The sequence below is a fragment of the Apteryx mantelli genome, chromosome 19, assembly GCF_036417845.1.
Source record: "Apteryx mantelli isolate bAptMan1 chromosome 19, bAptMan1.hap1, whole genome shotgun sequence".
NCBI classification, from domain to species: domain Eukaryota; kingdom Metazoa; phylum Chordata; class Aves; order Apterygiformes; family Apterygidae; genus Apteryx; species Apteryx mantelli.
Window position 1 is genome coordinate 6935463 of NC_089996.1, and position 27210 is coordinate 6962672.

Consider the following 27210-nt stretch of genomic DNA (forward strand, 5'->3'; position numbering starts at 1 on the left):
GCCCAGGGAGGCACCACATCACACAGATGCTGCTGGGCAGGGACTGGACAAGTGTCCAATGAGAGAAAACCTGAAGGAGGCAGAGGGATAGTCAGTGATGGGAGAGGGGCAAAAGATCACACCTCCAGAGTCCTGCTTTGAAATACTCTCACTAGAGGCTGTTCCTGCACAGCCCCAAGAGGCAAGATAGGTCTTCTGGGTTTTCCTTGCAGGTGAGGTCCCCTTTTAGCTTGTTGCTTCTCCCAGATCTTTATTTTCTGGGGCTGTGGTGCCTCCCAGCACCACAGCCTGCAGAAAGCACGCCAGGAAAGAGCTGCATCTGCTCTCTGACATGTTCCACTGAGCACTGCACTTCAAAGCCTGCACCATCTCCCTGCCCATGTGCCTTCTGCGCTCCCTGTGCTCTCCATCCCCTCTGCTCTCTTGCCATGGTCTGGCTGAGAGTGTGGGATTTCCCAGAGCTTTCCTGGGTTATTTTTAGTAAATGCAATAAAGAGAGTGGCTAGTTTGTGTTGCTATTTTTATAGCACTCATTAAAATGCTGTTGCTGAATATCCTGGTGGCTGCTTGCTTCTGCTTTTTGCTGACTGCTCCTCTTTCTTTCCTGTTGCAGCACTGAAAAGCCCATCTGCATTCCATGAACAACGAAAAAGTCTGGAGCGAGCCAAGGTAAATCCTGCAACTGTTCTGATGAGGGAACATGTGGGCTCTCTTTGCACAAGTTGTGGAGTCAAAAGCACCTCCCAGCACTGTGTCCTCCTCTGGCATCCTCCACCTAGGCCCTGTGGCCAAGGATGAGAGTCGGGGCCTCTCACTTGCTTCCAGACATGGTGGGGTCAAATCAGGGTTTATATCTACTCAGATGCATCCTTCTCCAAGCAGCAGACATTTAAAGGACAGAGAGGCCATCTGTTCCCCAAGCTATGGGGTGGGGAGTGTATATGCACCTGCTGTGGCTCAGAGGGATGAGCTTTCCATCTGGAGGGGCTGCAGGAAAGGACAGAAATGTCACCTTCATGAACTTTGGGGCTCCATGACACGGCGGAGAAGCCACAAAGGCCCACAGGGTGGAGGAAGTTGCAGAAGCACCTTGGGCATCATCCCCCAGGTTTTACAGGAGCCTGTGGACAGGACATAGCAATAAGGCATTGACAGGCCTTCCAGTAAACCACTAGCTGAAACCACTGTTTTGCTCTCTGAGCTAGGTCCACAGCCTGTTCCTCCCTGTCCTGGCTGCTCTCTGCTCCTGCTCAAGCCTGTGAGGTTAGAGGGCCAGCAGCAAATAGGATGGGAGCCTAAATATTTAGCAAGTGTCCGGGAGGAATGTGAATGCCCTTTGTCAACTGCAGCAAGTCCCCTGGGAATTCATATTTGTCATCTAATGAGAGTTTGCTTTTAGCTCAGCAGCGCAGCTTGGCCATTATGTGTCTCAGGGGCTAAGTGGGCCAGGCTCCCACTGGCCCCATTATCTAACTGTGCTCAGGCTTCCCTAAATATTGCTGAAGGCAGAGATAAGATAAGTAGTCATTTCCAGAACACATCAAAACTGCTTGTGATGTGATCACTTTTTGAGAAATCCTGCTGGTTTTTCAAGCCCTTTCTAGCATCCATCATCCAGCCAGGATCAAGCTGGAGGTATGTCCACACACATCATGGCAAAGGGAACAGTCACACAGGTTCTACTTGAACACAAGATTTTGTTTCATTAATCTGCAAGATGTGCTTGCAAACACATAGAAAAGTTTTTTTTTTTACAAGAAGAAATGACTGTGAAATATGGAAAAATGCTCTTCTGAACTTAAGCACACTCCAAATCACTTGCCCTGAGTCTCCTGCAGTAATAAATGGCTAGCATAAGAAACACAATACAACTCTGAAAAATTAACATGCTTAGAAAATTTCAAGCAATCCAGAGTATCCTTGAAGTGTCATATATTTTACAGTTTAAGTATACATTTGTGTCTCTTGGTCTTTCCTTCAAAGGCTTTCACTGGCTGGTTGCCTGGGGAAAAGGGAAGGATGGACTAGTGTATCTGAAAAATGCCTGAATTTTCAGAGCATGCTAACAAACACACTAATGAGCACAGTGCTTAACAAAAATATACTCCTTTGCAAGGATGCCCTGGTTAGAACTGTGACAGGGAGGGAGCAGCGGCTGTTTCCAGATAATTACTCACTTTCCAGATAATTACTTACTTAGCATTTGTTTTTTAGCTGATACTCCTTCAACTTGGTGTTCTGCAAACAGAAAGCAGATAACAATAACTGCTTTCATGTATTTTGAAAGCCTGCTGCCTCAGCTGATGTTAAAAAAAAAAAAAACACATCTAAGGTCTTTCTCCACCATTTGCACCCCAGTGACACAAATGCAGCTTATAAACAGGAAAGGTCAAAAGGAACTCACATCACAGCAGAAAGTCAGCCTAACACAGTGTGAATACTGGCTTCAATATGCTAATGCCACATCTGTAGGACAGTAATTCAAACCTAAGTCAGGACCTGACCTGCAGGTCAACCATAAATGCATTAGGTGAATTTAACTAATAATTTGAGTTGCAGACACCAGCTAGCTCTGACCTGGCACGAAAACCAGTCAAACCTACACATGGTCCAAGCAAGGGATTGTGTTGGTGAAAATAAACTGGGGAAAAATGGGGGGAAGTGTAGGAATTGCAAAGACTTCAGTAAATAAAATGTCTATTATTTGTTTAAACATGTCACTGGCTATTTAGGAGGTTGGCATCAGGCCAGTGCAGCAGACTTTGAAGTCAATGTCCTGTAATAGATTGCTGGATTGGAGGAGAGAGAACAGGCTGGCTTTCTTGAGGCCATCTGGCTCAGCAGGGCTTTGGCACTTACTCCTAGTACTCCAGCAAGCATGGCAGGGAGGGACTGCGGGGGCAGTTATTGTGCCTCTGCCCCAAAGCAGAACAGCCCCAACTAGGTCATTCCTGACAGAGGTGACTACCGACGGATTTCCCACCCCTCTCAGCAACCTGCTCCAGTGCTCTCTAACCTGTACTGTTAGCAAGTCTTTCCAGATTCCCAGGGCAGGCTCTACTGCTGCAGTTTAAGCCCATTACTTATTTTCCTATGCACAAGGGCATGCAGAACTGTTTATCTTCCTTCTTGTAGCACTTTTTAAAAGTATTTTGCATCCTGTTTCTCTATAACTTTCTCATCTGTGGACTGATCAATGTCCCCTCACTTCAGTCTCGCCTCACTGATCCCATTTCTTACTCATAGGATTTCTGTTGCTATCCTCCAGACTCTTCCCATGGGTCCTTTCAGATGCAGGATCCAGAATGGGACTTTGCTATTTCTAGGACCCATCTGATATTCTTCTTTGTATCTCCTAGAAAGCTGCTCACTGGTTTAGGGACATGGTTTAGCTCCTGATTACTAGATTCTCCAGAGACTTTTATATTTTTTTTCTATATTTACATAATAATGAATTCTTGCCTAAAGTCACTGTCGAAAGACCAGTGTAGAAACGTCTCCAGTGGATTAAGATTCATTCTTCATCTGCTTCAGCACTTAATCAGCTGGCTTAGCTGTGGCTAACCATGACCTGAATGTAGTCCTTTCTGATTGTCCTTTCTGAACTGTATCCAATGTATTTCAGATTATTTCTTCACTTACTTCAAATTGTTTTGCATTCTAATCTGTTTAAATGATTCAGAGCTAATAAGTGTCTTCTATCATCCAAGATGTTAACGAATATACTGAATAGTAGGGGAAATTGCTGTACAATACGATTTGATATATTCCTCTGTTTAGACTGTGAGCCATTCCTAATTCCTTTGGTGACTCTCACCTGTAGTTATATTCCTTCTTTATGTTAGTCTCATCCAGACCAAATTTCTCTGGCTTGCATATGAGAAAGGCATGTGAGATAATGTCAAAACATGCTTAAAGTCAAGCTTCATGACATTCTGTATTCTTATAATAGAAATCTGTCATCTCTCCATAAAAGGAAACTAAGTTGGCGTGACATCATCTGTTCTTGATGAATCCATTTTGGCTGTTATTCACCTCCTTGTTATCTTCAAAACCCATTTATATAGATTGTTTGATTACTCGTTCCAGTACCATCCTGATTGGTTTATAATTTCCTGGTTCCTTTTCTTCCTCTCTTTTAAAGTTAAAAATTATGCTCTTCCTTGTCCAGTTTCCTGGAGACTTACAGATAGTTGCCATTACTCTAGCATTGTGTATCTCAAACTGTTTGGGAACATTGAACTTATCTAAGTATTCTCCAATCTGTTCTCCAAGCCGGTAACTGGAGTTTCTATCCTCTTGTTGCTGAAGTTTCTTTGCTTAGTCATCTGATTGATAAATAGCCACTCATCTTTTTAGTGAAAATGGTTTAAAAAGGCACTAAATACTGTGGCTATCTCAGCAGCATCCATAATTATTTCTTCTGTTTATGGAACACAGAGAGCACTTTCCATTGCCTTCTCCTGACTACAGAAGTTCTTACAAAATCTTTTTTCATGATCCTGTACATGTTGTACTATGGACTATCCAGTTTTGCTCTAGCTGCTTGTGCTATTCTTTTACATCTATCCTTAACAGGTTAACCTTTTTGAACCATGCCCAATTTTTGTACCATTTCTTCTTGCATCTCAGCTTAGCAAACAGCTAAAAATTTGTCTAAGTTGTTCTCTAGCTTTACTTCACAAGGGGCTAAGCTTGTATTTGTATCCCTGAGGTCAACTGCCCCCAAGGACCTAAGGTCCTTAGCCCTAATGGAAGGTGTCATTGTACCTCTGTGTGCCTTTCTGTTCCTAAAGTCCTGAGTAAATTGGCATAAAGCTTTAGCAAGTCTTTCCTCACAAGCCCAGCTGCAGTGATTTGCAAAGAGGAATTTCCCAATCCCACAACTGGGGTAAGGAACCGCAGAGCACGGGGGCTGCAGGGACTGTAGGAAATCTAAGACTCCTGATAGGCCCAGGTAGAGTGTGTCTGGGGATCTTGAAAACTTGCTCTGCCTTACATCTCATCCCAGAGCACCAGACTTTCAACAGGAAGCACTTGCTAATGCTACAATGTGGAGCTGCCTCAATGCGGATCTCAAAGGCAACATGGCATGCTAAGCTAGCATCAGATCTACCCCTGCCATTAAAAAGGTATCACCTTTCCCATGAGCTCTCACAATACCTTAGGCATCAAAAGCTCAAGGGAAATTGGGAAGGACACAGCTTATCAGTGGTGACACTGAACTGTCAGCAGCTCCATGCACATCATCCCCTTTCTGAAGAAATTGTGTCCAAGAACCAGCACATGTCTGGGTGAAAAAAATGCCATTTAGAAACTCGCTCAACTCAGAGGTTAATAAATCCTTTAAAAACATGGGATGGCACAGGGGCTGCTGCTCTTCATACCTTACTGCTGCTCCAGTCAGGTAATATTCTCTGCATTTGTGTTTTGCAGACTGAAGATTATCTCAAGCACAAGATCAGAAGCAGGCCTGAGCGATCCGACCTGGTCAATATGCACATTTTACAAGGTAAGACTGCCTGAGCTTCTCCCACATACTCCTTGTGTCTCCTACCTTATGTTTCAAGTTTCTCAAGCCCCAGATGGGTTCCCTTCAGGATTCTCATCATGATTAACTTTGCCCCAGCTGCTCATGATGGGCAGAGTCCAAAGGGACAAATGTCTTTTGGTACTGCGTCCAGACCTGGTCTTCAGGAGGAAGGCACACAGAGATCCCCTGACAGGAGCAGACCCAAGGTCATGTAATCTTTGTCCCATCTCTGGCAGGGACCACTGTAAGATGTTCTAGGGGACAGTGGGATAGAGGACAGCTGTGAAAGAGGACTGTGTTAGGCAGATGTGCAAAGGTCTGATTCTCAATCCTAGGCATTTGTTGTCAAAGATGGTTAGATCCCTGTAGCAGGTGGTTGCAATACCCTCCAAAACTGGGCTTATTTTGCTTTTGCCCTAATTCTTGATATTCTATGTGCCATTTTGTGGTGATGCATTCAATGACCCAAGCGTGGCCATGTGGAAATGGTCAGCTCTGCTATCAGTCCGTGAGCCACAGCAGCTCTGCTCTCCCAGCCTGGTGCCCCCTCCCCGCCAGAGAATCAGTACTGCTCTGCTCCATACCATCACAGACAGCAGAACACTGCTGGTGTCTCTTGTTATCACCAGAGATAACGAGCTCCTGAGAGATGGAGGAGGATGTTTTGCGTCCCTTCTGGAGTTCTGTGAGTCCCCTGGAAGAAGCAGATTTCTCTCTGGTGTCTGTAAATGCTGGCCCCAGCTCTCAATATGGATGAAGTCCACATTTCCTTTTCCTCTGGAGTGCAGGAGGGCTGAGCTGGGGGCCTGTTGCCTGCCTTATCCCTTGGCTCACTGTCACTAAAATAAGCCAGCATCATTTTCCATTTAACAGATGGAAAGTGTTTTTCCCTGAGATTAAATAATAGAAGCAATATAGACTGGAGTTGAGGCCCAGGGACTGTACAACAGATGTGGAGGCAGCTGTGGTCACTGGCCTTTGACATGGCCAGTGACACACACCTGAAGAAGAAGTGGTGGTGCATAGACTACCCAGATGCACATTGCTGCAGAGCCTTTAGCAGGCTGTCTGTGCTGCCCACACACTCTTCTTGGCCTGGCCGCTGCTCACACATCTCTGTATTGTGCTCCATCTCACATGGAGGTATGCCCTGGAGTAGCATAGACCTCAGTATCCATCTGGTTCATAACAGGAGCTGGACATAACTAAAACTGGCCAGCTGAGACATTTTTTCATCATCTAAATGTCTTTCTCATCATCTGAATGTCTTCCAGACAAACCTTCTGTCACTGTTCACGCTGAGAAGCTCACGTGGGTTCACTGTCCCATAGAGTCTGAGGCCAGGAGGGACTCTAGATCAGCCAACCTTACCTCCTGCAGAGCATTTGTTCCTGGTATCAATCCCAGCAGCTTGTGTCTGCCTACAGTATCTTTTCCAGAAGGGTGTCCAGTCTTTGAAGACAGCACAGCCGAGATGCAGACCTCCTTACTTTAGATCCCCAAGAGTAGGGATCTGGTCTAGTCTAGGATCCTGATCCACCACTACACAGGGAGGTGTCACCTGAGGAGTCACACACCTTTGACTGGGAAATCACCACTTTCTGTAGTAACTGGACACACTTCTGTCACCACTGAATAACTGGCATTTCTCATTTGCGTTTGTCTGGCTGCAGCTTCCAGATCTAGCTGCCTTTGTTATGCTTTTCTCCACTACCTCATTTTTCTCCCAAGGGTCCTGGAACACTGTAATCACTCTGCTTCCTAAATGTTCCACTCCTGAAGACTGAGCTTTTTGTCTTTCACTGAATTTACTCAAGTTGTCAAACACTATTAATGGTTCTTTTCTCCAACTGTTTGGTTCCCCAGAAGTAGGCATCCATTTGTACGAGCCCACTAGGCCAATGGTCTCCTGGCAGGAAGGAGCTGAAATCCCTTTCAGCTCTCCTGTTAGTCACAGCTTGTTAATGAAATTTCCATTGAAGATCATTACTGGGCCTTGGGAAGGATGCTCTAGCTGCAGACTGAGTTTGCAAGGCTAGGCTAGAAAACTTACTTAGGAATGGAGAAGCTTGACCTAAGGCTCAGAGGAGGGCCCATATCCTAAACCCCACCTGCCTCATCCAGTCCAGTGTCCTGCCTCTCAGTCTCAGAACATCTCCTGCTGTACACTGAGCTATGCTTGGTTTTTGGCTATAATCCAGAAAGGCTGTTCTAAAGGGGAAGCACATTCTCTCCAAGAACTGTGTTTACAGATGCCCCCGGTCCTGAACTGATGCTTTCCATTTGGCCTTCTAGACTCCGCTGCAGAGGGGTCCATTCAATCTACTCAAATGAAGCTGAAAAGAGCCCGACTGGCAGATGATCTCAATGAAAAGATTGCCCTCAGGCCAGGTCCTTTGGAGCTGGTGGAGAAGAATATTATTCCTGTCGACTCAGCTGTGAAAGAGGCCATAAAAGGTAGTGGAAGTAAATGTGTGTTTTGTGCTGTGAGAGTGTACAGCACGGGGCACAGGCTGGCAAAGTTATGAGAACGTACAGCAGAGACTGCAGGAAGTGGCCAACGTAGAGTTAAGAGCGGCAGTTGCATGTTACTTAAATTGTATTATTTTCACAGTAAGCAGCCCACTCCAGCAAAGTCTGTGTTATCTTATCCGGGCCTATGAAAAGAGAGCTCTCATCTTCCCAGAGCAACGACCATGGACACATGCACAATTTTGCAGCCACATCTCAGAGAGAATGCCTCCTTTCTTATGCCCCTTCCCTCCCCAAGATTTTGAGCACATAAACAGTATTGCTGGAGAAAGGACATTCCCTCCAGTATCTCACATGGGAGAAGGCTTGGATGCCTACATGTGGTTGTCGGGCAGGCCCAGATTCCTCTGCTTGTGCCCTGCCAATCATTTGGTTTGCTTAGCTTAGTTTTCTCTATCAACTATCTGCCAGCTTATGGAGGGAGGCAGAATCTCCTGCAGTTATTTCCTCCATGCTGCTGCAGGGAGGGCAGTGCAGGAGCTGACACAAAGCAAAAAGGTGACTCAGATCCCCCCAGGGCCCAGTGCTGAGATAGGGAGATCCAAAAGCAGAGAGAGGAGTAAAAAAGCCAGTAGGATTTTACAGTGTTAGTCCAGCAGCCCACATTTTTGAAGCCTGGGCCCACCTCAGCATGTCCAAATCAGCTCTTGGGACTCAAGTCAGGCACTGAGAACTGCTCTGCTCCGTGGGAGCTCCTCACTCAGTTGCTCCTGGTTCCTAACTTCACTGAATTATTTCCATCAGCATAATTAGGCACTGAGTATCTATTTTGGGACTCAGAACAAGCTGAGGACAGTGGCAGGGCTCTGGAACAGGAGGCGCTCTTTGAACTATTGGAGTGATGCAGAAAATGGGAATTGAAACAGGAAGCACTTTGACTTGCATTTCATCTCAGACATGAGTGTATATGACATGAAATATTCCAGGCTCAGATACCCCTCTTTCTTGTCCCACAATTGTTCCTGCTCTTCGTTTTCCTGCTGTGAAGTGCACGCAGAGTACATACAGCGGTTTCTTTAGTCTGGTTCTTGAGCCACTCTGTGCTGTTTTGCAGCTCTTGCCTTTGAAGGTGAAATGTTGCAGGACTCTGCCTGAAGAGGAATTTTTAAGGAGAGTTCAAGCAAAATCTCCTCAGCCACTTATTGAAGGAGAGAAGAGTGAAAAAAACATTAAAAAATCCCCCCTTTATAAACATTTGAGGCAGTTTGAGCAAGACTTTATCCACTGCAGCTGAGGCTTGGAGGCTGGGCAAGTGTGTTTGAAGTTTGAACAGAGTTTCTGTCCAGCTGCCTTGTCAGGAGCTTGTGATAAATAGAGATTTACAGGACAAAATTGTTAAAAACAAAGTCAGGCTTAAAAAGATTTGGTCAACTTTGAAATTTCTCTCTTTCACAATGGCCTTCTAATACATTGCTAGGGAAAAATGTGTCCTATAAGCCAGTTTCATCCCATTTGGGGTGAAACTATTGGGGTGCAGCTATTTTGTACTGTTGGATGCCACGAGGAGTGCACCTGCACCAGGAACACAATCTCAGACCTCAGGTTTCTGCAGTAGACAGTCTCAAGCTGAAGGATCCTTGAGCTGATTTTCTGAGTGAGACGTGCTTTGTGGCACTCACGGCTTGGGGCGGCGAGTTGAACGCGGAGAAGAGATGAGCACTGGCACTTCTGAACTTTAAGCCTTTTGTTTTTGCAATACCAGAAAGATGACAGGGTATAAAATCATTTTACTTTAACTTTGGAATCTCAACTGTTTATACAGTGGAAAGTTCAGTTGACGTGTTCCTCTAATCACCTCCGGCAGGGTGAGCAGAAAGTGCCAGACCCCAACCGAAAGCCCTAACGTCCCAGTGACAGGAGGCCGCCAGTGCCCTGCATAGCTGAGCAGTGATATAAGAACCCTTTTTACCAGGTCCTTGTCATCACTTTGTCCAAGATGCTTGAGAGGACAATACCCAGTGCATTAGAAACAGCCCCGAGCAAACACTATTCTGCCTAAGATTACAGCAGAGACATGGGATCATGAAACAATATGGTCAGCCCCAGGCTGGGCAAGAGCAGGACAGATAAGGCCAGCATTCCCCACTCCACACAGGCCCTTGGTATCAAAAAGCAGGATGCAGCACATTCCTGACGTGCTCTGAGCTGCCACTGTGTCCTGAAGGTCCCTTGGGCAGGGATGCTTTGGTGTGTCTTCTCTCTCATCACATTCCTCTTAAATGCCAGTTGACTGGGCCTGGACTATCATGGTGGCAGAGTTAGGACTCAACACAGCTCCTCCAGAGATGAGGCATACAGAGCTGAAGTGCCAGAGGCTGAGAATTGGCACTGTGCTTCCTGAAGCTCCTCTGTGCTGGATAACACCCTCTTCCGCCCTTGGGAGCTTCACAGACCCACAAGTCCTCCTTGTCTTGATCCTAGACTCTCTAGGATCTCTTCACAACACAACCCTGTGACAGGCGAGCTTGCCATCCATAGGGGTCTAGCTGAAGGTGGCTGGATAGCAGCTCACAGAGTGGGCATGGGGAGGGGAGCCAGGGCTCCCTGCTTCCTCATGGTGCCACCCTGGCACCACGAGCCAGAGCAAACAGAGATAACCTTTATCTCTCAGATAGCAGCAGAGGTCAGAGCATAAGGGTGCGTGTCAGTGAAAAGGTGCACATTGCTAGGCCAGCAGCACAAATGGGTGGAAGCTTGTCCCCAGGCCCTTCCTATTTCCCCATTTGTCACCTCACTATCAGAGTGCCAAGTTGCCTGACAAACGCCAGATGTGAGCATGAAGAGATTATGAGCACAGCCACACTGCTTCTTCCTCCACCCCCACCTGCAGCCCTCCCAAAGCTCACATGAGCTTTTCTTTTTCAGCACTTTATTTATCAGTACAAGCCTGGGGTCAAGAGCTCTTGCCATCTGACTAGGAGATACTGTGCTGGGAGCCTTGCAGAGGGGTGAAGCAATGCCTGGGGCAGGCCTTACTGGCAGTTAGGAAGTGATGGTAGTGATTTGAAACATTTCATGGGGGTGAAGCTTGTTGACAGACACAGGACCTGGAAGCCTCTGTTTAGCTGCAGCCAGGTCCACCCAGGCGTTGTCTCCTCTGCCATGAAAGGATGGGTCACTCTCCACACGGATTTCAAACTCAGGTCTTCTGCTAAGGACAAGGTCCCATGAGTGGTGGGGTTTGTGACTGGGTTGCTCAGCTGATGGAAGGATCCATTCTACTGCCACTCTCTCTATTTCTGTCCCACAGGACAGGACAGCAGAGCTGCTCCTGTACCACTCTGATGTGTCTGAGATGTCTGAGAAATGTCTCCTACCCCTGATAGGCCAAGCGCCTCAGATCCCTCTTTTCTCTGTTTCCTGAGTTAAATGGTGCAGAGCAAGGGCCAGAGGTGATGCCTCCTCCTCTCTCCCACTGGCTTTGCTCATTCAGCCATGGGGCATGCCATATGATGTTCCTCCCCTGTCACACCCTGCTGGTGCCATCCCCTATGCATGGTCTGGCTTGGGCTGAGGCATTTGAACCCTCTGAGCGCCAAGCCCTCATCCCGCAGCAAGATACAGAAAAGCTGGATAGATAAGAAACAGAACTGGTCCTCAAGGCCTAGCCCACAGGGTGGACTGTGGTTTCCCTGTGATCTGAGCACTCTCCATGCTGCCTTCTGACCACCTCGGCCCTCTTGCTGGGGACAGACCAACTCCCAAGGGGCTCGTTCCTGACAGTGAGCCCCAACGCCCCTTCAGCTGGGGTAGCTGAGCCCTGCAGGCGGGAGGAAGGCACAGGCAGACACTCTTGTGCCCCTGGGGAATGCCGGCAGACAGGTACAGCTGGGGATGTGTCTGATGGGTCTCCATCACCTTTGTCTTGCCTGTTAGGTACCCAGGTGAACTTTTCTAAGTCATCCGATGCATTTGCATTCGAGGAGGACAGCAGCAATGACGGCCTGTCCCCGGAGCAGGCCAGGAGTGAGGACTCCCAGGGCTCCACAGAATCATCAGCAGGCACCAAACCTTCAGAGCCAGCTTCCTCTGCCACCTCGGGAACACCCCAGGTAAGTGAAGCCAGCCTGCCAAGGCATGGCGGGTCTCAGGTGGCTTGGGGAAGCCCATTCCTCCTGTTCTGTGGAGCGACGGCATGCAAGGACACAGAGACAGGAGTCCCCAGACAAGCAAACTCACCTCTGAGCCCTGTTGGGGCCTCAGTACCCCCCAACTCCAGGGCAGCCCAGTCCCTGACCTCCCTGGGACGTGTGCTTCACTTGGGGGCTGGGGGGGCTCTTCAAGTCCTGGAGGCTGGGGGGAGATGTGCTTTCTCCCCCTCCTCTACCACCCAGACAGGTTTACGTCCTCAGAAAGGGAGAGCAGGGCCTGAGAGGCATGGAGGCGAACAGAGACTGAACGGTGTGGTAGCCACCCTCGGCATCAGGGCCACGCTGCAGCGCACTCGTAACCAGCGGCCCCTCTGCTGGCCCCTCCGTCCAGCTGGCAGACGCCTACCCAAGTTCTGCAGAATTTTGACCTATTTCCTGAGCGGCTACGGCTGTGACTGCACCCTGCAGGGCCTAGCCGTGCCTTCAGCTGAGGGCCTAGGACAGGGTCTGCTGCAAGCGGCTTCGGCCGCGGCGTTCCCTGTCAGTAACTGCTTCCGCTGTTCCCCACTGTAAGTCCCCAGCGCTCCAGGACGCAAATACTTTTACGACCCTCCGCGCTTGGCACCAGTTACTCAGCCGTCTATGAACGCTTATTTTGACACGGCTCGGTGCCCACCCCAGCGCAGGGAGCGCTCGCAGCCTCCCAATATCGGCTTTCTGCTTTCGAGAACGCAGCGGAGCACGCAGCCCCCAACGGGGCGCGAGGCGCGGCCCGGCGCGGGGGGCAGGCGGGCGGCGGGGAGGGGAGACCAGGCCCAGGGCGCCGCTCCCCGGCCGCCCGGCTACGCGGCGGGCAGGCACCGGGCAGGGTCCCCCCCCCGCCGCCGCCGCCGCCGCCGCCGCCGCCGCCCCCGGGCCGCGCTTCCCGACGGTCCTCCGAGACGCCGCGGGGCGGCGGGTGGCGCAGCCCGCCGCAGGGCCCGGCCAGGCCCCAACCGCGGCCCAGCCCCAGGCGCGGCCCGAGCTCCGCACGGCCGCGGCGCCGCCAGCGCGGCAAGGCCGCCATGAAGGGCCCCGCGGCGCCCCCTGCCGACCCGCGCGGGCGCTGCAGCCGCGGCAGCGGGGAGGGGGGGCCTGGGGGGAACTGGGGGATACTGGGGAGGGCTGGGATGACCTGGAGGGAACTGGGATGGACTGGGGGATACTGGGGAGGCTGGAATGACCTGGTGAGATCTGGGATGGACTGGGGGATACTGGGAGGGCTGGGATGACCTGGTGAGATCTGGGATGGACTGGGGGATACCAGGGGGGCTGAGGTGACCTGGGGGGGGGGACCTGGGATGGACTGGGGGTTACTGGGGAGGCTGGGATGACCTGGAGGGAACTGGGGTGGACTGGGGGATTCTAGGGGGGCTGGGGGTCCTGGGAGGGACCTGGGATGGACTGGGGTGCTGCGATCGATTTAAGGGACTGGGAGGGACTGGGGCAATGGGGATACAGGATTAGGGGCGCTGGGGTGGGCTGGGGGAGCTGGACTAGACTTGGGTTGGGGGAATGGCACGCTGGGTGCCCCATTCAGGAAAACAGACACTTCCAGTAAGTTACAGATTGCAGTGAGCCAGGGATGCCCGGGCAGTCCTTTCCCCCGGAAGCATGATTGCACACCATTTCTGAGCCTGCTGTCTTTTGCTTTTTGCAAAGGGATTTCAGCAGCAGGGGGTCAGGTGGGACACCCAGGGGGTTGCACAGGGTCTGGAAGAGCTGCAGGCGCGAGTGCACCATTGCCCGCGAGTGCAAGATGAGCACTCTGTGCCTTGGGCTGATGATGGCCAGGCCCCACCTGAGACCGCCTCTTGGAGAGGGCAGCGTGTTCACAGTGCCCGTCTGCTCTCGGCCCCTGCCAGATGTGCAGCTCTGCATATCTGCCCTTTGCGCTGCCGGCCAACGCCGTCGCTGCTTAGCCCCCTGTGGCTGCCAGAGCAGAGGCAGGGGCCAGAGGGACGCTGGCTCTGCAGAGACCGCGTGCAAGGCTGGGAGGGGAGCGTGGCCGTGGGAGGGGGCTGCCCAGGCTGGCCTGCCCCCTGTGCCTGTCCACGTCCGCTCTCACATAGCACAACTCACCTCTCCGTTACAGGATCACCCCCATGGCACTGACAGCAACGTGCCTGACCTGGCCTCGGGGCAGAGCAGCCAGTGCGACAGCCCCAAGCAGGCACTGGGGCAGGACAGCCCACCGCTCCCTGTGCCCTCTGTGGTGAAGGTAACGTCTGTAGGTCCAGGATCTTTGGCGGGGGGGTTACAAGCCCAGGGTATATGGCTGGGTCCAAGCCTGAACTACCAGCATGCCACACCTCACATGACTGGGAGTTTTAGAGGTTGGGCCTTTAAGGAAGGCCCTGGAAAGTAGGGAGACAAACCGCACTATCAAGTGCTGCAAGTTGACCTCATTTTGTAATTGTATAAAGGTATAGCTTTGCACCCTATGAGAGACGATTGCTCAGGTCCTGCACTGAAAACATCCCCTGGGGCTAGAAGCAGAAGGAGACACAAGGCAATGGGGAAATACACTTAAAGCAAGATGCATCATTCTTCATCTGTTGTGGTCTCCAGCACAGCTGGGATGAGATGTTGCCCTGGGGGAGTCTCCCCAGCAGGCTCATCTGTGCTTGGAGCTGGACTGTCAGGGTGCCTGCAGGGATCTGCCCTCGCTCTGTCCCAGGCCTCTGAGTTTTCAAGGGAGTTATGAGAACTGTTCTCCCAGGTAATTCCTTTTCTTCTTGGACCAACAGTCCAAATCATCCAGCGATAGCAAGAACCGTCACAAAAAGCCCAAAGACACCAAGCCCAAGGTGAAGAAGCTGAAATATCACCAGTACATCCCTCCAGACCAGAAGGCAGAGAAGTCCCCTCCACCCATGGACTCTGCATATGCCAGACTCCTCCAGCAGCAGCAGCTCTTCCTGCAGCTCCAGATCCTCAGCCAGCAGCAGCAGCAGCAGCAGCAGCAGCAACAACAGCAGCACTTCAGCTATCCAGGGATGCACCAAGCCCAACTAAAGTGAGTGGCAATGTGCCAATAGCAGGATTTAGTCTCCCTCCAGGTTTTCCTTTTCACTTCCATGCCCATTTGTGCCAGTGCAAGGGGGACAGACACATGCAAGTGAAACATGAAGGCCTGGGAACACAGCAAAGCCATCTGGCTTTGGGCTCTGGTTGGGACACCTGTGACCTCATGGTAGGTCCCCAGTGATCACCTCACAGTCCAAGCTGGTTCTTCCTGGGGTTGGCAGTCCTTCAGGTCTAATACAGGAGATGGTAGGCCCAAGGGAGCAGAGAGGTGGTATATGGCACTGGGCACAGAGACCTCAGGGGGCAGACAAGTTACATCACATTTTCTTCCTTGTTTCAGGCAATCAAATGAGCAAATGGTCAAAAGTTCAAACTCTTCATCAACTTCTGTCAACAATACCCCTCTTTCTCCTGTGAAAACCACCTTTTCAGGCCAGACTTGTGTCTCATCTGTCAAGCCAGGCCCTCTGCCATCTAACCTGGACGATCTGAAAGTGAGTGCAAATTTTGTCACCACAAGAGCAGAGTCTTACAGCCTAAATGCGCCTTGCTACTGTCTAAGCATGCAGTGTAATGCTGCAGGCTGAGCTGGCTGAGAATGATCGTGTGTTACAGATCAGCATGCAGATCCAGGAGTACAATCACATTGGGTCAAGAATCAGTCAATGCAGTGTTAATTGAAAAGATGGGATTGCTACTCTGCAGGTATTGCATGGTACATTGCTCCAAGGCAGATATCAGCAAATCCTAAAGTGTAAAACTCTTGAGGTGGCTGCAGGCCAGGGCATGAGGTTGAGGACTAAAGGAAGACCTGTGCTGCTGCTCCTGCAGTTCATGGTTCCATGCCTGCTCTAGCTTTATGATAGCCATCATGGATGCTTCTAGCAGACCAGCCAGAAGCTAGGAGATCAGCACAGCCTAGACACTCACCAAATGACTCAGCTCCGTGGCTGTTGTAAGCCCATGCTAAGTCCATGCCGCTTCAGCTGCTCTGCCAGCAGCAGCCAGGCCAGCTCAGCTGTCTGCACAAGCAGATACCCCTCGAGACTGTAGCTATGAGCACTGAGCTGGATACTATCTAAATCTTTCATATAGGCAGGACAGGCAGGGCACAAGGAAGAAACATTCATATCAACAATTCTTTTGTGCTTTGTTAATAGAGCCTCAGCCATGAGGAAGGCCAAAGCTGGGCCCTTTCAGGAGCAGAGGCCTGGGTGAAATACTCATTATTATACACAGAAAATAAGATGAGGTAGAAATAACATGAGCTTGGCCATGGTGATGCCCTGGCTCAGATTTCTGAATCTGGTACAGATGCCTCAACCTGGAGTATCTGTCTCCACAGGTATGTGTTCATGTTCTCTGAGCTAGAAGACACCATCAGCTAGTTCCTGGACTGTATAAAATTCCTTGGCTTTCATTGAAACTGCTAGAAAGTGAGTCATGGGTTACCTCCATGGCCCTAGGACTGCTGCTCGTTCAGGGAGAGCAGTCACAATTGCTGGAGGAATAAATGTTTTTTTTCTGTTAGGAAAGCTCAGGGTCCTGAAGGATGTACAGCAGTCGGTGCTGTGCACAATGGCTCTGGCAATTGCAGGTGAGACAGTGAGCCTCTGTGGACTCAGAGCTTTAAAGCAGGAGGCTGGAAACCCCTGTTATCTGAGACTCCTTGTTAGAAATGTCAGGTAGGAACCCGAGAGCTCGTCTGTGCAGGGAGGCATTAGGAATGATTATCGGTGACTTTCCTTCTAGGTGTCAGAACTGAGACAGCAGCTGCGAATAAGAGGCCTGCCTGTATCCGGTACAAAAACAGCATTAATGGAACGGCTGCGGCCCTTCCAAGAGTGCAGCAACAATGCAGTGCCAAACTTCAGTGAGATAACAACCGTCACCTTCCCAGTCACTCCAACAAGCACCTTGTCAAGTTACCAGTCGCAGTCCTCCACCAGCATGTTATCGAACGGCTTCTACCACTTCGGCAGCACCAGCTCTACCCCACCCATCTCCCCAGCCTCCTCTGACCTCTCTGTGAGTGGATCTTTGCCAGACACATTCAACGACGGGCCCATGTCTTCTCCACAGTTTGGTCTGCAGCCATCACCAGTACATGGCAGCACTGAAGAAAGCCTCATGAGCAGCATGAATGGAGGGAGCATCCAGCTGGAGCTGGAAGGGATTGACACAGAGAAAGACAAGATGCTGGTGGAGAAGCAGAAGGTCATCAACGAACTGACATGGAAGCTGCAGCAAGAGCAGAGGCAGGTTGAAGAGCTACGGATGCAGCTCCAGAAACGGAAGAGAAGCAATGGCCTTGAGGAGAAGCAACAGTCCACTCAGCATTTCTTTGGGGTTCCCATCAAACAAGAAAACACAGTGTCCAGCTGCCCATTTGCATCCAAACAAACTGCCTTGAAAGGCCAGGCCAGCAGCTCGGATAAGTTAAGTAACTGTGGGATGCCGCAGCTGCCTCACATTGTAAATAGCCACTGCTTGGAGCCTGCAGGCCAGAGCACCATCACCTCCTCGACATTCCTTAGCCCGCAGTGCTCCCCCCAGCACTCTCCACTCGGGGCTGCAAAAAGCCCACAGCACATCAGCCTGCCGCCATCCCCTAACAGCCACTATCTCCTCTCAGTGTCCCCCAGCTCACAGGCAGAAGGGCGCAGCGGGTCCCCGCAGACCAACAATTGCCTTCGCACAGCATCGGTAAGTGGAGAGTGTCTCAGCTGGCATCTCAGTGGTGAATGTGGTTGTGTTCGTGGGCATTTAGTCAAACCTCCCTGTGTGAACTTTCCTATCAGACTGATACTGCTGGCATCCAGGATGGGCACCCAGGGGGTTGTGGGAGCATCCAAGGCTACCTGGAAAGGTAGAGAGTAGCTGAAATGGAGAATGGGTTGAAAGCTGATGGCACCACAGGGTCTTCTCCAGGGCATCTCCTGGGAAACCCTGTTGCCACTACAGCCAATTGCCCTGGGGGGAGCCACAACACAGCTCCTTCTGCCCCACAGAGCCTTGGCACAGCTCCTTCTTCTCTGAAGGGACTGTGGCACATCTCCTTAGGCCTCATGGAGCCCTGGCACATCCCCTTCTGCCCCAGAGGAGCCTTGGCAAAGCTCCCTCTTCCCCAGGGGATCCCAGCACAGCTCTCCCTGCCCCAGGCAAGCACTGGCACAGCTCCCTGTGCCCTTGGGGGAGCCCTGGCACAGCTTCTTCTTCCCAGGGGGTCCTGGCACAGCTCTCCCTGCCCCTGGGCAAGCACTGGCACAGCTCTTTCTGCTCTGGGGGAGCCCTGGCACAGCTACCTCTGCCCTGGAGTGATCTGACATGGCTCGCTCTGTCCTGGGGAGAGCTGGCGTAGCTCCCTCTGCCCAAAAGAGTCCTAGCCCAGCTCCCTCTCCTCGCAGGGGGAGGCCCTGGCACAGCTCCCCCCACCCTAGAAAAGCCCTGGCATAACTCCCTCAGCCCCATAGAGCCCTGGCACAGCTCCATATACCCCTGGGGGAGCCCTGGCACAGTGGTATAGGGCTTTTCAGCATCTTGCTGAACCATTGCTGCTCCTAGCAGTGTTAGAGGGATTTTGACCACCAGATTGAAGGAGCGCTATTACCCCAGTCCTTTGGGAAGCCTTTCCTTGAGAAGACAGAGCAGACTTGCCATTGAGATTTGCAGTCATGAGAGAGCTTGTGGCACCACCACAGGCCACCAACTTAGCAGCAGAGAGTTGTCCCTTCAGCATCCACCACTCCTTAGCCCGCTGGACTGGTGTGAAAACTGGCAGATATGCAAAAGCAGCCACAGGATGAGCAGCACAAGGTGCTGCTGTTTGAAGGCCCATTTACCTCCCAACACCATGTATTCATCCTACCAGAGTTTCTCAGGCAGCAGGAGAACCCATCATACAACATGTAAAGTACACTGCACTCACAGTGGTGCAAGGTATGCGGTGCATTCACAGAGCACACACACTGCGTTCATAGCGGATGTGCAACAAGTGTGCACTGAATATACAATAGGTCCACAGCACACTGCAGAACACCCAACACTCAAGGACAGTTCGTGAAATGCATTCCCACAATTAAGATGCTGAGCAGTGTGCAGTGGTGTCCTGGACAGTGGAGTCAAGTGCCATGGGGTGAGATAGAAGGTGGGATGCACCGTTGCCTCTAAGTCATCCAGGGTACAGGGATATAGATGAGATAGGCAGCTGGGCACAATACCGTCACTGGGCTGCACAGTGGGATGCAGTGATGTAGGGGCGATACACCGAGAGAGGCAGTGAGGCAGCTCTGAAGAACTGGGCCATAATCAGAGGGCACCAGCTGCAAGCAGCAACGCTTCAAGGGGACCTCTAGGTCCTTCCTCATTGCCAGAGTGAAAGGGGCATGCACAGGGCATTGGCTCTCTCTATCCTGCAGCTCATCCTGGTTGCAACATGAACCATCCTGGGCTTTTTTCAACTGCCCATGAGGGGCTCCCCAGGGTGAGGGTCACTTTTGTGGGGCTTCAGGCCCCCTCCTTCAGTGAAAGGAGCTGGGCAGCAGTTTGCAGCTGGGGGAGCATCATGTTGCTGGCAAGATGCAGCTGTCTGTCACCAGCGGGTTTTGCTCTCCATCTTACTCTGCATGTTCACAGCTGAACTGAGCACCAGTCTGCTCTGAGGGATCATGTCTATGGCCAGATCTCAGACAATGACCAGAGGTCAGCCCAGCCCTGGACCTCACTGGTGTCCTCAGAACTAAGCTAAAGGCGCTAGTTTACCTACCTGTCTCCTGCCTAGAGGCCTGGCACATGCCCTGTTTGATCTAATTTGACCTACAACATCATTCATTTCTCTTGAGTCACTCTGGTTTCAGTTGGGGTGAAAGAGAACTGGGCGTTCAACAGTCCAAAAAGAGCGTAATCTTTTCCCTGTGCATTGATTCCATTTCCCTATATTTCCCCCACGCAGATGGCTACGCAGGCAGGTCAAAAGTTTTCTATTCCATCCCCAAGTTTTTGTAAGTCAAGCCCAGCCCTCTCAGAGGTAAAGCAGCCTCCACCCTATGAGGATGCAGTGAAGCAGGTAACTGCATGATTTTTTTTTTCTATAGGGCTAGGGCTCTGCAGGGTGTTCTTTTACAGTTAGCGTAACTATCAGCTGCAGGAGTTACAGCCTGTTATGTGGTCTCTGGATAGGACAGGCCTGTTTCCATGGGTGAGAGGGGAGTCTGTAAAATCTCCTGGGAGGTGAGCAGTAAAATCTGAGTCTGTAAAATCTCCTGGGATGGGCTTTCCCTGAAGTGTTAGTTGCTAAATATAGTCTCCACAAAGCAGTCAGATTCTATGCTGTGTATGATATTTGCAGTGTCTTCGCTGCTAGTGAAAGGTGCCAGCCCACCCTGGGGGCCTGACATCCCCCACAAATGTTTAGAGACTTTGGGGAGCTCCTCTTTGGGGTGCTATGTGAGAAACAGACCCTTGGGCATCCCAAATGGCTAGTCACTGGGAAACTTCACCTTCTCCCTTTAGCCCAGGAGCAAAAAGTGCCCTGCTCCACACCATCTGCCTCCCTTAGCCTTATCCTGGAGTGCTGTTCCCATGGGGAGGACTGTCTCCATCACCCATGAACCCCTTACTTCTAGTGAAAGTCTGTCAACAGCCTCAGTGCCAGTTGTGATGGTGCCTTTAGGAAAGTAGAGTGATGCCATTGGCAGTGATAAAGGTTGGCTTATGTTAGCTGGAATGGAGGACTGTGGAAAGTCCTTCCAGTCTCAGGTCAGGGAGAGGATGATGCCACTGCATTGCCCCCAGTGAGCTGCAGGGAGTGCAAGCAGGCACATGCCAAAGCTGGGTGCCAGGTCCAGAAATTCTGCGTGTCCAATTGCTCTGGGAAGAAGCAGTCTGAGGTGGCTGAATCCTGCCCGAGAGCACAGAGCCAGCTGCAGGGAGGGGGAGAATGCAGCGCAGTGCTCTCCGCATCCACCTCCCTTGTCCCAGGGCCCTGTGGTGCTCATCTGAACACCACTGCTGGCCCCGTGTTGGCATGGCATCTTTCATGCATGGGAGGAAGCCATTTGTGAGCTCTAGAGCCACCCGTCTGGCTCATGGCCAGAGGGACCTTCCTCCTAACGCCCTCTACTCTCCTCTTTGCCGTTTGCTGCAGCAGATGACACGAAGTCAGCAGATGGACGAACTCCTGGACGTGCTGATTGAGAGCGGAGGTACGCACTGCTTCTCTGTTCCCCTCCAGTGCTTCCCCTCCAAGCAAGCTTAGGTCCATGGGGCCCAGCAGCTGTCTGTGTGCCCCAATGGAAATGCCTGAGTTGAGTACAGCTTTCATTTGCCATCCCTAGGCCAGGAGCTGCTGAGACCAAGTCCAAAAGCACAAAGTTGCTGTGCTAGTGAGGAAGCCTGCCTAGGCCCACTCCTGCACATGCACTGACTCTGTGGGGGGATCTGGGCTTGGGTGTACTGCCTATGCCAACTGCTGAGAGAGAAAGAGCCACAAGGCCAGTGCCCTCCCCCATGCAGAGCCACCAGTGTCCTTCCCCAGTGCCTTCTGCCATTCTCAGTGCTGCCAGTGCCCTCCCCTGTGCAAAGTGCTGCCAGTGCCCTCTCCTATACACAACCCAAACCATGCCCATGCCCATGTGAACAGCTGCCAGTGCTCATGCCCTGGGGACTGGGTCCAAACCCAGGGAAGTCAAGAGGCCAGAAAAAGGGAATGTGTCAGGCTTCCCACAGGGCGAGCAACATGAGAGGGATTGACTCAAGAGTGGGTCTCCGTAGGCATGCCCAGTCCAAGTGCACAGCTCAGGGACCTTGGCAGTGCCTCTGTGCCCAGCAGTGATGAGCACTGCCTGAGTACCTCAACCACCTTTTGTTTGTTGAACAGAAATGCCAGCCAACGCCAAGGAAGATCGTTCCTGCCTCCAGAAAGTACCTCAGATAACAGTGTCTACAGGGAACTCCAGCACTTCACTCCCAAAATCATCTGCCCCATTTGAACAGGTCTCCTCAGCCCAGCTCTCATTTGAGCACTGTCCAGGCAGCAGCGACACTCACCTTGAAGTCTTACTGAACGCTCACAGCCCGCTAGGGAGAGTTGGAGAAATTGCCCTGCTGAAGATGGGAGGAGAAGAGTCCCACTTCGAAGGGATGATAGAGGGGTTCTCTGGCAAAGCCACAGATGAACTGCTCACCTCCCAGGAGATTTTACAGACTCCCCTCTCACCCATGGAAACCCAACTCTCCCCTTCCCCTGCTGATGGCTCTGGTTTACAAATGAGTTTCACTGAATCTCCATGGGAAACAATGGAATGGCTGGATCTAACCCCCCCTAGCTCTGCCACGGGCTTTGGCTCCCTTACGCCTGCAGGTCCCAGCATCTTCAACATTGATTTCTTAGATGTTACTGATCTTAATCTAAACACCAGCATGGACCTTCACCTGCAGCAGTGGTGAAAGGGAGGGTGGTGGAAGCAGGATACTATATGCCCACAGCAGCCAGCACAGTGTTTCCATCACACCAGAGAACCTACAGGGCTAATGTGTCACATTCAGGAGAAACTGGAGTCATTTTCCCAGCATATAAACTTGTTCCAATTTCCAGGTACTGCGAACTGATAGCACAATAGCTCTGGTACTTTGGTTTTCCTCCATCTACACATCCCTACAGAGGATACCAGTGCCTTTAAAAACACTTTTCTAGACTGACAGCTTTCTAGAACTTCCATTTTGTTTCTTCTGTCTTTTTTTCCGCCGGTTTTAGGAGTCACTCCCATGAGAACTGGAGCAGCTCATGACAAAACTGTGGGGTGAGGAGAACTCACCTGGGAATCAGCAGAAATCATCCAGAGGAGGGCCCATTGCTACCCCATTCCCTACTCCCGTCCTGCCCTGCTAGCCCTTTAGGCAATATTGCAAGGCACCTCCTAGCCATGCTGAGACCAGGAGGTGCAGGAGCAGGGAGGCCCAAGCACTCTGCGCAGCCAGGGCAACAAGCACACTTCTCTGTACTGCCAGACTCACCTTGATTCCTTCCTCCTATCCCAAAGGCCTCGAAGCCATGTTGCCCTAGTTCCTGCATAGCCGTGCTCCAGGTGGGTGAAAGATGGAGCCTGTCATGTTCGTGGTGGCACTTAGTGATGTGCACACACTTCCCAGTGGGATGAAAGCCAGAGAGCAGTCCCAGCTGCAGTCTGAACTGAATCAGGCTGAAGCCTGTGACCTTGAAACAGAGAGCTCTGGATGCTGTACGCAGCTGCTCAGGCTGCAGATGCAGGTGTTGAAGGGAATGGCATTCAGATGGAGCTGCCATGTCCCCACTAGCGTGGTACAGATAAAGAGATGTGTAATGTGTTTTGGCCCAAGTTCAGGAGCAAGTCATATGGAAAATACCGCAAAGATTTGTAGGGGCCGTCCTCTATGTGGTTAGAAGGAACAGTGGATCGCCGACACCCTGCATGACCTGGGAGCCAGGAGAGCCAGAAATAGCAACTCAGCTACCTGTATGTGGGACAGGGCTGAGCAGGTCCTTGTGTGGCCACAGTTTTGTATGAGCATCTGCTTTTGTAGTCTCCACTCCTCTGCACCCATTCCTTCTTCCTCCCCCCCAGTCTTCCTTGTTCCCCCAATAGATTCTCCTCTTTTCTGAATATACGCCCATGTCACTGTTCACTCAGCTCAGAGCAAGGCCATCCAGAGAACAGCTGTGAATCACTGAGCCTAGAGGAGCTTGTTCTTCTGAAGCCAGCAGAGATGGATGCTCTCCTACAGTGATGCCTTCAGTTTGAAGTCACCAGCTTTTCTCCTACGAGTCTCTGTGCAATATACTTCCTCAGGCTCTAGCGAGAAGGAGCCTTTGCTTCACTTCTTGGCTTCCACCAAAGAACTTGCTGCAGACTGTTTGACGGACACGTCTACTTCTTTGCAATTCTGGTTTTGCCAAAGTAAATATTGTTGCTGACAAAGATTGTTAAACTATTTACAGACTGAGTGTATTTAATATTTGTGTTACTGGAAGGACAGCACATTGGAGATGCAGCAGCTGGGGAGGAGGTCCAGCACGAGGGGCCTGCAGGCAGTCTGGCCAGCAGCTCCTGCAGGGTGCTCCACTCGAAGGGCTGCTGGAGCTGTTGAAGGAGCTCTGCAGCCCTTGCTGTGTCTCCAGTTCATGGCGTTGTTGCATGCTGTATAAAGAACATGGCAGTAGCTTTTAAGTCACTATTTAAAGCACCACTTTTCTATTGTACAAATGGTCACAGTGCACTGCTAGGATAGATAATCACAGGTTGCGTTTTTTTTTTTTAAGGAATTTCTTTTTGTAAGTGAGAGATTTTTAGAGCCGTTTCATGGAGAATATTAATAGCACTTGATTCAGAGTAGTGTTAGCTGCTACACTGCATAATTGTACAGGGCTTTCCAGATAATTTTCTCCTTTCAACAAATGTATTTCCTTATTTAAAGGGATGCTGTCAGCTTCAAACTTGTAAGCAAGCACATTTCTTTACCTATGTTACCAGCAACACCTTCATTATTAAAAAACCCTTTGCCTTGCCACTCTGTCTGCTCACAATTTGCTGTTTGATTTCACTCGGCTGCAACAGCAACAGCCATTCCAGTTACAGTCATTTAGTCTTAACTCCATTCCCTGAGGCAGTTACAGTCCTTGCAAGAGCATAAGTCTTTCTTTCAAAGCAACAGTTTTTCCTGGAAGATTTCTAAACAAGCTAGCTGGAGTCTCCTGTTTCTAAAGACTTTTTCTTCTGTTGGCTTTGGTTTCACTTTGTTCTCTTATGAACCCCGCTCTTTGGGTCAGCATCCCTTTCAAAGGTCAGCACTCTGGACTGTTGCCCAAACGCCTTTACATTTTCCAGCAGCCGAGCTCCCGGCTGCGGTAGGCCTGCTGGCCACAGGGCATGCCTGGGGGCTCGCGGCAGAGCTCTCCCCGGAGCTGGACCTCCCTTTGCCTGCAGGGGAATGGCAGAGGCAGGCTGGAAAGCTTTGCCGGGTGCTTTGGTTTCCTTCTGTCCTGCAAGGGCCAAGATCTAGCAAAGCTTTGGATGTGACTGGCCCTGCCAAGGAAGCAGAGGGAAGGAGGGACACATTTCCAGCCACAGAGCAGAGCACGGTTTATTTTCGGTGAGATTCCCCTAATGTCTGCACTCATTTGCTGTCACCATATGTTATCTGCTCAAAGTCTTTTTGTTCTCATTACTGTCATTCCAGTAGGCTGACAGTGAAAAGCAAAAGCTGCTCGTGAAGCTGCATATGCAACTTCTGAAAACCTTCACCTGGGTCTGTCTGATCTTCCTGAGCAAACAGAAATATCTCAGCATCTTAGTGCCTGAAGCAAAGCAAGGGCCCTGTCCACCACAGGGGAGATCCTGAGTCCTTCTCCCCAGTACCCAGTGCTGTTAGTTTTCAGATTCATCACATTGTTCCTTTGATTAAAAAAGATTCTCAGGACATTTGCACATCTATTTGGGTCAAGGGACTGCTTTTGTATTGAAAGATGGACTTAAAAGGTGAAATGATCCTGAGATATTGCAGAAGTGAATCTGAAAAAAAAAAAAAAAAAAGATGAAAAACCAACTAGTTTCTATAAACATCTTTTAATCTCTTAACTATACACTGCAACCAAATACACTGTGATAAACTGCCTGGGCTGAGTCAAGTTATGGTTGCTCAAAGAATAAGAAGATAGGTCTCAGGCTAAGACTATTTCAGGAATACTAACAGATAGGAATGCTCACCTGTCCTATCTCACCGTTGAGGGCTGCGCTGTTTAACTTACAGAAGAGGAGCTGAGAGGACGTGCTGCCAGTCTCCCATCTGTAAAAGGCAAACAGGGGGAGCAGGACAGGGAGCCACAGATCTAAACTGCAAGGAAGATTCTTATAAGGTGCTAAGCAAATATTAGTGAAGGTTTGGATGAGATCATCTGGAAGAGCCAGATGCTTAGTCTTGGTCTGATCAGTTCAGAAGGGGGGCAGAGGGAGGGATGCGACAATCTCTTGAGGTCCTTCCAGGCCCCATCCTTGCTAAGGATACCTGCAGCAAAGCTCCTCCACTGCCTGGAGAAGGGCTTTGCTCAGCTATGCCCCAGCCAATTGCTCTCTAGGCCCGACTGGAGCTGTCTGCTGGGAGAGGATGGGCCATGCTGGAGGGAATGACCGGCTAGCAGGACAGGGCCCCCTCTTCTCTCACATTGCCTCGGCAGGAGAAGCGCAAACAAATCCCCTTCAGCCATCAGCTATCAATGTGAAGCTCCTCAATGGCTTGCTGGCAGGGTATGACCTGGTCCTGTTAGGGAAGTGTTTCAGTTTCCTGTCCTCCCAGGCAGGGATGCCAGCACCCAACCCTGCTGGTCACAAGAAGATCCTCTCCTTTACAGCTTCAAGGTTATTTACTGCCACTTTATTACCCCCTGTTCCTGTGTCACCTTGTCTTACATCTCAGATAGCTCCCTTCCTGCCTGGTACACAATGTGTTAGGGCAATGTCATGGGTGCTCTGCCCTCTTTTGCTCAGTGCCTGCTGATGACCTTGGCTCTTTGTTCCCTCAAGGGGTTGGTGTCCCCTTTGGATTTGTCTGCCTTGGACACGTGGGTGACTTTCCCACACAGGCTGTCCCAACAGATTTAGGGTCCTGGGGCTTTCCTTATTGTTGAATACAAGCTGGAGGATCCCAGTCATGCCATACTCTTACTGGGCCTTACTGTGTGTAAAATATGGGAAATATAAAGCCAACAAATGTTCCAGAATCAAATACCATTTTTTGTGTCTTTGGCAAGGTTTTTAAATATGAGAAGCCTGTTTCAGTGCACCATCCAGTGTTTCCTACAGCAGGATCACTGAGAGTCACAGTTTTCCCTCCCAAGTTACATGGGAAAACGTCTGTTTCTCAGCCCTTCTGGGCTTGGAATGGGTGTCTCTGTGCCCTCTGATGTGTGTGGTATGAAGAGGAAACAGCAGGAAGAACTTGCATGCACTTACCTCA

General features: G+C 50.7%; 1 protein-coding gene across 5 annotated transcripts in view; it reads left to right on the top strand.

Annotated features, from left to right (window-relative positions):
• Nucleotides 1–24768, top strand: part of MYOCD (myocardin) — a 40856-nt gene extending 16088 nt beyond the window's left edge. For 3 of the 5 annotated variants that reach the window (XM_013957631.2, XM_067308302.1, XM_067308304.1), the window contains 11 exons: nt 614–669; nt 5437–5512; nt 7829–7990; nt 11942–12117; nt 14291–14416; nt 14946–15214; nt 15566–15719; nt 16978–17931; nt 20177–20290; nt 21371–21428; nt 22103–24768. In XM_013957631.2, the coding sequence (XP_013813085.2) occupies nt 614–669; nt 5437–5512; nt 7829–7990; nt 11942–12117; nt 14291–14416; nt 14946–15214; nt 15566–15719; nt 16978–17931; nt 20177–20290; nt 21371–21428; nt 22103–22671 (2714 nt within the window). In that variant the 3' untranslated portion in view covers nt 22672–24768. The remainder of the gene's footprint in view (nt 1–613; nt 670–5436; nt 5513–7828; nt 7991–11941; nt 12118–14290; nt 14417–14945; nt 15215–15565; nt 15720–16977; nt 17932–20176; nt 20291–21370; nt 21429–22102) is intronic. The other 2 variants (XM_067308301.1, XM_067308303.1) reach the window with 2 other exon arrangements.
• The last annotated feature ends 2442 nt before the right edge of the window (nt 24769–27210 follow it).